Source organism: Alligator mississippiensis, chromosome 7, assembly GCF_030867095.1.
Source record: "Alligator mississippiensis isolate rAllMis1 chromosome 7, rAllMis1, whole genome shotgun sequence".
Taxonomy (NCBI): domain Eukaryota; kingdom Metazoa; phylum Chordata; order Crocodylia; family Alligatoridae; genus Alligator; species Alligator mississippiensis.
The window spans coordinates 35169404-35178881 of record NC_081830.1 but is presented as its reverse complement, the minus strand read 5'-3'; the positions used below and the strand labels follow the sequence as shown (position 1 = coordinate 35178881).

General features: G+C 40.9%; 1 protein-coding gene across 1 annotated transcript; it reads right to left on the bottom strand.

The window, feature by feature from the left end:
* Nucleotides 1-1206: 1206 nt before the first annotated feature.
* LOC102569943 (olfactory receptor 10A4-like) lies at nucleotides 1207-2151 on the bottom strand. Its single transcript, XM_006268314.1, has one exon. It carries the CDS (start codon nucleotides 2149-2151, stop codon nucleotides 1207-1209), a length of 945 nt encoding a protein of 314 aa, XP_006268376.1.
* Nucleotides 2152-9478: the final 7327 nt, after the last annotated feature.

The window sequence follows — 9478 nt, the reverse complement described above, 5'->3', positions numbered from 1 at the left end:
TGGGATTGAAAAGGACCTCAGGGAAGGATGACACTCACTGGCCACCTACACAGTCAATAATGAGAGCAGTCCTTATTCCCCTTTCCCCCTTCTTCCCCCTTCCTCTCCTTACTTTAGTTTCTGTTTCCCTGCAGGCAAGACCAGCTTGAGCTTCAAAACACGAAACATTTTGACAATTTCGAAACATTTTGACTTGCCTCATTTCATTTCGAGGCTGTTTTGAAGCTATCTGTTTCATTTTTATTTTGCTGTTTTGAGCTTGAAATGAGTTGAAACAGATTTGAAACGAAACTGCTGGCAGAATTTCACACAGCCCTACTGCTCAGTAGGCTATTAGCACAGTTTTTGCTGTGACATGCTACTGCGTAATGTTATTAGGCTAATGCTCAGTAAGTGTCTTGTGTAGATGTGCCCAGAGAGAGGTATTTAGCTGTATTAGTCTGCAATGAGGTAGAAGCAGTCATGGTGGAACACTAGGCTGGTTCAGAGAGGCTTTTACAAGTGGCAGCGTACTTTGTCAGATACAGTCTCTAAGGTGCCACCCTGCCCTGCCTTATGCTGGATGAATATCAGTTGGGGATGAGCCCTATGACTGAAGTTGAATTATGGACATTTTATACTTTCAATAAAGCTATAGTACTTTGATCTAGTTTAGGAAGTGGATCATTCCTTTCTATGGAGGTATGTTAGTCCTCAGTAAGCAAGTATCCCATACCCTTTTACTTGTCAATTCTTGTAACTATTCCTGTTACAAATAAACGGATTGGCAAAAACCTCATTTGAATTATGCCAAATAAAGATCTCATCCAATGAGTCCTCAAGTTCTTGTTCTATCAGGATTACATTTTCTCTTAAAGAAATTCTTATAAAGAAATAAATAGAGTCCAAAGAAACTAAATGTATACCAAACAAATAAAATAACATTATGTATTCAGTATTTTGCTGCGTAAAAGCCAGGCACACTTTTTAGGATTCATTAACAAACTTTATACCTCTGTTACAATTGTTCCTTCCTCAGCCATAGGCCTGATTCTACTGTGTGGGAAGCAAGTTTCAAATGTGGTATAATTACACTGATATCAAAATGAAACACTTCATTTTCTCTGGGTTTAATGGAAGGAAAGTGAATCCCATTGAATCCAGACTGTTATTTTCATTCTACCTTAAATGAAAAGGAAGATTACTATAATTAGTGGCCTGAAGAAATTAAGTTGTGTGTGAAAACATTTTTCTTTCTAAGGTTCTTCTCAGTGCTCCTTTTACCTCATTGTTCCTGAGGCTATAAATAATGGGATTTAACATGGGAGTGATGACTGTATAAGACAGAGACAAGAGTTTCTTGGTGTCAGGTGAGTAGCTGGATTTGGGTCGAAAGTAGGTTGAACTGGCTGTGCCATAGAAAAGCGTCACCACTACAAGGTGTGAGGAACAGGTAGAGAAGGCTTTGTGTCTGCCCTCTTTTGAGGGCATCCTCAGGATGGTGGTGATGATCCGAACATAGGAAACCAGAATCAGTAGGAATGGAAACATGATGAACAGCACGGTTGCTGTGAGGGCCTCTATTTCAAAAAGGTAGGTGTCAGCACAAGCTAAATCTAATACTGGGGGGCTGTCGCAGAAAAAATGGTTGATTCTATTAGGTCCACAGAAAGGCAAACTGAATATCCATGTTGTCTGCACAGTGGATACTGGAAAACCTGAAAACCATGAGGCACCAATCAGCTGGAAACAAGCCCTTCTGTTCATAATTTCTGGATAACGCAATGGGTTGCATATAGCCACAAAGCGGTCATATGCCATTGCTGCTAATAGGCAGCACTCAGCAGCTCCGAAGAAAAAGAAAAAATACATTTGAGCTGCACAGCCACTATAGGAAATAGTTTTATTCTCTACCAATAGATTGACCAACATTTTTGGAACGATGACCAAATTGAAGCAGATTTCTAAGGAGGACAAGTTCCGGAGGAAGAAATACATGGGGCTTTGAAGAGCAGAGTCCAGTGTTGTGACAAGGATAATGAGGATATTTCCCATTAGGGTTATGGTATAAATAACTAGGAAGATCAAGAACAATGGACCTTGCAGATTGGGATGATTGGAAAATCCGATGAGAATGAATTCTGTGACCGAGCTATGGTTCTGCCTGCTCATTATTTTTCTTCAGTGAGTTTCATCTGGAAGAAAAATTATGCAGACAATATTGATAAAAGGCTTTGTGTAATCATTTCTATATATAGTCATTTGGCAAAATACATAACTAATTCACCATCTTGCTCCTTTGTGATACAGTAATAAGAATTATGGTTCTACAATTGATTGATGAAGTGACTATAACTCCAAAACCACAGGTGGCTCTCCAGCTTACCAGCTATGGAGCTTTCCAGAAAAGTATATATATATATTTTTTTTGTTTTGTTTTGTTCTGTTTTGTGCTGAATACTTTGACTATATATTTTCTGCCACCATGACTAATGCAGCACATGTGCTATGTACCCATATCATGATGGTACAAGTTTGCCACAGTTCACTTAAGGGTGACTATGCTTTTGTGGCATTTTGGTTAACATTGATTGTTCGCATGCTCTTGAGCCAGTCACATTTCAAGTAGCACTTCTAATTAGACCTAAGCAAAGAGCATAAAAATATAATACATAAATAAAATTTTAATTGATGTAGGAAAAAAGTGCATAATTCTGAATGGCCATTTGGCCACTCTTCATTAATACATGAATCCAGGGGCATAACTGCTGTATTAATGAAGAAAATATCTTGAAGAAGAGGGTTGAAACAAACTAGGCAGACACCAAAATAAATAAAACAAAATTATATTCTCTGTATATTACTGGGTGTAGCCAAGTGCATTTTTGGAGGATTTATTAGCACACTGACAACTTTCTGGAAACAATTGCTCCTCCTATCTCAAAAGACCTGATTCTTCCATGCAACACACATTTCAGTATGGTACAGTTCCACTGGTATTAAGGAGTCATCTTTTACTTACAGAGCAGTGAATGAAAAGGGAGCTAGCTCCATTGATCTGTAGGAGTTATTCATTTTTTACTTCAGGGCTTAGATTATCTGCCTACCTATCTTCCTATTTATCACCAGCAGTAACTCTAAACCATTATGGATAGTCACTAAGGGTAGTTCACTTTCCCTCCCTCTTCATTAAATAAAGTTTTATACATTTTGGAATGGTGTTTTAAAGCTATTTTTTCAGTTCTAAACTGAAGTGGTGCCTGCAACAAGTGGGCTGTTGTTATCATCATCTGAGGACCTAGGACATGTAAGAAAGCAGGAGTGCCAACTGTTATAAATTTAAGGATGACCCATAAAAATGCAGCCTAAAAGCACCTGCCCATTAAGACCATAAGAAAAATGAAGATTCTGTAAAAAGCAGAAACCCTGAGCTCACTTCAAGATCTTTGTCAGAATGAAGTTAAATTCAAACCTCAGAGGTAGACACAGAGAACAGAGCAGTGCTACCTGGTGTCTAAGTGGGAGCACAGCTTAGAGCCCTGCAGTGAATTGTCTGTCAGGACTTGTTAGCCTACTGGAGTGTCTGCAGCTCCTTCTGCTCTCCTGCCCTAGCAAATGCTGCTACTGAGTGTACCAGCTGTCACTGAGTCAGGCAAGAAAGGAATGGATCTGTGGGTATGGGAGGTTGAGGAGAAGTGGCAGGTAGGTGTCTGTGCTGGGATGAGGAGGTAGGACTGAAAGGGTCAGGCTGGAACATGGGCTGGGACAGCAGCATGGTGCAGTCAGGGGCATCAGGGTGTGGGATGAGTAGGGGAGCCCTGTGGTGGAGGCACTAGGGTATAAAAAGATTGCTACAGCACAGGGTTTCCACACAGGGGTGACAGCCAAGGTTTTCCTCTTTTTTTTTCCCCTTTTTACTAACAGTAAAAATACATATCTGTAAAGTTTTTGTTGTCAAGAAAAAGGTCTGTAGATTGTCAGTAAAAAAAATTTCTTGAGTTCATAACCCTGGAATAGAGTTCAAGGAGGATACAATTCTCATTACATTTAAATCAATGATAGAGCTCCCATCAGATTCAGAAGGAACAGGGTGGAACTTAGCTATATGCTGTTCATAAGTATTCAATAAGAATAGCAAATTTAAAGGTAATCAGCATCACTGGGCATGTTTACATGAGCTACCCACTGTGCAATTGTTACTGCACAGTCATTTAGTACTTGCATAAATACTAAATGACAGCACAATAACTGGTGTTATTTTGCAATATTGTTGCCGCACAGGTTTTGCCCAACACTGCTGTGCAGTAGCAATGAGCTACTGTTCCGTAGCTCATTATTACTGCTCTGTATTGTCACTTTAGACCTAGCAGCACTACTGCATGGTAGCAATGAGCTATGGCTCAGTAGTTCATTGCTGCTGTGCCATAGCATCCTGTGTAGATGGGATGGAAGTAGCAATTGGTAGAGGGATGTAAACTCTGGTAATATAGTTTCAATAGTCTAGTAGGGAAATGGGGAGAAAAGAAAGTGAGAACTTACAATTCTTTTGATTAGAGATGACCAATCAAAAATGAGGAAAAGAAGGATTTTTTTAGAGATCCTGAAGAAATACAATTTAAAGTTAAGATACTGGAGGTTTGGAAAATATACTAGAGGTTTGGAAAATAAAAGGAAAAGAAATGGGAGGGGTGATTCGTCAGTATAAACAAAGTGAGGTATAGGCAAAGGGATGATAATGAGATGCTATTTAAGTATAGATACAGGGAGATATTGTGGATACTTTATGCTGAAAGACAGAACAACCAATAGATTAATAAGTAAATGGATCCACAGATCAATAAAAGAATAATGTTCTACATAAAAAGACTGGCTTCTTATGAGACATATGTGCCCCTGTTCAACTAGACAAAGCTAATGGAGTTCCTAGCCTAAGTGAGAAAAGGATAAAGATAAAGAGATAAGAAGTATTAAAGAAATATTAATTTTCCCTTTCTCTCCTTTGAGTTCAAGCAGAACATCACCTACCTGTAAGAGGAGCTGATTTCAAAAGACTTGTGATTTGGTTTAATCTGATTATATGAATAACCTTTAGTGACCAAAGGGACCTGATCATTTAGATATCTCCCAGGAATAATTAGTGGAAACAATTCAACGACTCATTAAATTTTGTTTATTCTTCCATGCATTGGCCTACATGAGATGCTGATGAGATGCTGACTGTGCAGTCATTACTATGCAGTCATTTAGCAATTGTATAAATGAGTACTATATGATTGTGCAGTAACTCCTGTTACTGCACAGTTGTGCTGAGGAACGGCTTTTGGGTGATGCTGACTGCATAGTAGCTTGTGACTACTGTATGTGAATAGACTGTTTGTGACTACTGCTTCCTGCCACACAGTGCTGTAGCAAGGTGTGGGGGGCGGGGGTGAGTGGGGTGACTGCCCCAGGTGCTGAAGCAAAGTGGGGGCACCAAAAGGTGCTGCCCAGCCAGGTCAGGATGCAGGAAAGCCCCAAGCAGCTCATTTGGGGAGCGTGGGGATGAGGGGAGGGCAGCTCCTTCCGCTGCGTGCATTCCTGACAAGCATGGCGGGGGGTGGGGAGGCATGTGCCTCCCAGAACTGTGCATGGGGTGAAGGTGGGCTGCCACTTTGGGCTTTACCCCTAGTGCAAAACTTTGGCGCTTCAGTACTGCTGCCATGTGATGCTATTATACAATAGTCACGGGCTACTGCACAGTCAGCATCTCATGTACACATGACCTTTGAGATTGCATGCAGTAAATCTTGTGGTTAAGTAATCTGTCAAAAAAGTAAAGTTGGGGGAAGGTTTTGGATTGGAAATTGCACAAGTTAAGTTCTTTGAACTTTACCACTGTTATTAAGGTATTTTTCCCTATATAAATTTGCACTTTTCTTCCTTTGAGGTAGGCTAGAACTGGAAGGTGTTTCCTTCCCATGTTAAGAAAGATGCCTAAATCCTTGGGAAACATAAGATTTAAGGTATGTGGACATCCTTTGTGTTTCTTTATATGGGGAACATTGTCTCTACTTCTGCACTGTATTTAGAATCTTAACACCTAACTCAGGGTTCTGTATTTCACTACTGAGGACAGGGGATCCCCAGTTTCCCTTTGGTAATCTACATGACAGTTTTTTAGTCATTCAAGTAGCATTTTTGATACTTTCATACAGTTAACGGTTCTTTTTCCTGGCTGCATGGATACATAGGTGAGTGCATGGATTGTCTGTGCACATTAAGCATCAACAGTAGGCTATTTACTGGCTGGGCACATACTCAGCTATGTGTGTGCACCCCTTGTGAGTGTACATTGGTAAAGTCTGAAGATGTAGGCAGCCCAAAATGTGTAGCTAGGAAGTGTTATATTGAGGAGGCCCTTCCCATGTTTATCACCAATGATTCATTAGTTACAGCACTTGCTAAGGGAGCTGCAGACCAAGGTTCTAGGTGTCCAGCCTAATGCTCTAGCCACCACTGGTCAGGTCCATCTCTGGAACTCCTTTTGAAGGTGGCTCTCTGGGCAGGCAGGTGAGAGAGTTACAACAGGCCAGGTGGAAGCAAGAAGCTCTGAGGGTTCATGGCTCAGTGAGATGGTTGTTGCCATGGAAGGCTGGGCTATTGGTTCTAGCCTGGAGGCTTAGACCCAATGGATTAAAAATCTTCCCCCACTTTTTTTACTCCAGCTTCGCTTTTTTGGGTTTTTTTTCACTTTCACAATTACTATTTCATACAAGGGGCAGTGTCTCATCTTCAGAAAGCTCTGATTGAAATTATGTGCAATCCTTGGCCCTCCAGGGTTGTACTACAACTACTACTATTTATTGTTATTTTTATGTCTTTGGAAGAGTCATGAAAAATAAATGGGATGGCTCTTGCTCATATTAGAAACACTTGGTCCTATTTGATTCCATTTGAGATAGATAAGATCTAAGAATATATGTCTACATGAGCCATGTCTACATGAGTGGAGGAGTATATAAGCAGTACTAAATGACTGCACAGTAACAGATGTTACTGTACACTACTGTTGTCACACAGTTTGGGGTTTTTTGATGCTACTGCACGGTGGCTTGTTACTACTGAGCAGTATCGTTGTTGCATAGCTAGTGCCAGGCAACATTACTGCACAGTAGCAATGAGCATGTTGCTACTGCACAGTAGTGTCTCATGTAGATGTGCCCTGGGAGGGGTAAAGTAGTCAGTATAATGGTTATACTTTTACTGGTTTAAATGATAAATAGTGCCACTGGATTTAGTGGCTCACATTCGCATCACTCTCATTCCAGTGTAAAACAAGGTTAACTCCATCAAAGGCAACCCCCTTGGAAATTAGGAATATGTCACTTGCATTTGATTAATCTGATTTTCCTTTTATATGTGTTAGTGTGCACTGGGAATAGCTCCACTGAAATCAGCTGGGCTAATACTCTTCTCACCAATGCCTGAGGAAATTATAAAGCTTTTTTTGAAATCCAAAGATGGACTCTACTCTGACTCCCCCCCAAAAGTCAAAATAAAAGGTTTGCCAAAGTCTAGAGGTCTATCAGACTAGTATGTTTTAGGTGTGCCAAGTTCTATAGGGAGCAACATACAAGCAAGTAATGCAACTAATATCATATTCAGCCACTTAGAACTGCTCAGCACATGGACAAGCCATCCTATTACAGTTATAACAACAGGAGTGTCACTTGCAAACCAAGAGAAGTGATTCTTCTACTGTATTCAGCATTGGTAGAGTACTGTGTCCTATTTTGAGTCCCATACTTCTGCAAGGAAGGCTACCACAAAATGACAAAAGCTATTAGGGGCCTGAAAAGCAAAAGCCCTTTAGGAAAGGCTTGAAGAACTAGGGTTATTTAGTCTGGAGAGGAGAAAACTGGAGAAGGAGGGAGGAAGTGGGGATTTGATAAAAGTCTTTAGATATTTGAAGGGTGATTACAGAGAGGATGTAGATAGGATTTTCTCTGCTTCTAGTACTGTTCCCTACAGCCACAATGGCCTCAACATGCATTAGAGGCTATTTAGGTTAGAGATCAAGAGGAACTTCTGGAGTATGAGATTGGTCAAGCATTGGAAGAGGCTCCCTAGAGAAACTGTGGAATCTCTGTCCCTGGAAATGCTCAAGAGTGAGTCAGACAGACACTTGTCTGAGATGGTTTAATCAGAGATGATCCTGCCTTGGGCAGGGGTCTGTACTAGATGACCTTGTGAGGTCCCTCCCAACTCTACATTCCTATGATCCTGTGAGCCTATTTACCAGACCAAAAAGAAGAAACAACAAAAACAATAAAATAAAAAACAAACCAAATAAAATCTACTTAGAATCCAGACAACGGAATAGGATCAGTACTTCATATTGGTCTTTATTTTTCCTTGTTAAGAGTCCAAGCTTGTTTGAGAACCCCTGCTTACAAACAAGTAGCTTGTGTTGGGATGAAGCCCTGAATTTCTCTGTTTACCTACATGTTCCTTGGAGACCCCATAAATGTGTCTGGGTAAGCAGGAAACTCCAACTTTCACTGCCTTCCTGAAAGTATCCCGGAGATCCCTGCATCTGGGTAAGCAAGGAAAGTGAGGCAGGTTCTCCCAAGGCTCGACGAGCCTGATCTTTCCTGGGAATCCCTAGGGTTTCCAGGACTGGGCCCTTCAAGCCTGTGAAGCCCATGCCTGTGGTGGCTGGTGAGCATAAGCAGCTTCAGGCTGCCCACACTTCTGCTATAAAAAAGCAACATCCAGCACAATAAAGTGATACAGTTTATCACTATCTTATGTCACGGACACAAATTTGAGCATTTGAGGTGTGACAGAAAGTAGGGACATAGGTTTGTTTTCACTTTGTGCCACTGTAAAATTTTTTATGGTGACATAAAGATAATGTCTGTTTCCAACCTATTCCCCTATTAGTAGGATTTTTTATTTCATCAAAGTCTTTTACTAGAGATTAATAGGTAAATCACATGACTCCACTATGCATTTCAGAGTACTGCTGTCCCAGGTCTGGCAGTTTTCAGGGAGACCAAAGACACTGTTAACACCTTCCAAAAGCTGAATCCATGAGAAAGAATTTCACAGAAGACCATCAGACACTGTTGAAAAAGGCAAGCAATGTAGGAAGATGCCTGTAATCATGTTGCCTAACCTGCAGCTTCTGAAGGCAGGTTTTGCTCCATGAGGAACTCTGGGATACTTTCAGGAAGCCAGTCTTCCTAAATAAAACAAAACCTTTAAGTACCAAGCAAGCAAATAAATAAACAAACAAAACAAAATACGTCTGCACTATCCCAGGCATGATGAAGGGAGCCCTTTGGCTCTGGCCTCAGCAGCAGAGCAGCCTGGCCCCTACATACAGGAACTTGTTTAACTCACAACCTGATTCCTTTCTCCTCTGATTAGTCCTCTTGGAGGTTTTTTAAAGCCCCTAGCAGGACACTCCTTATCTAGCCAAAAGCCCTACAACTGGACTTTCTTAATAGGGCTT

Bases quoted from the DNA above. Each gene is read 5' to 3' on its own strand.
- LOC102569943 (XM_006268314.1), bottom strand. From the start codon at position 2,151: ATGAGCAGGCAGAACCATAGCTCGGTCACAGAATTCATTCTCATCGGA.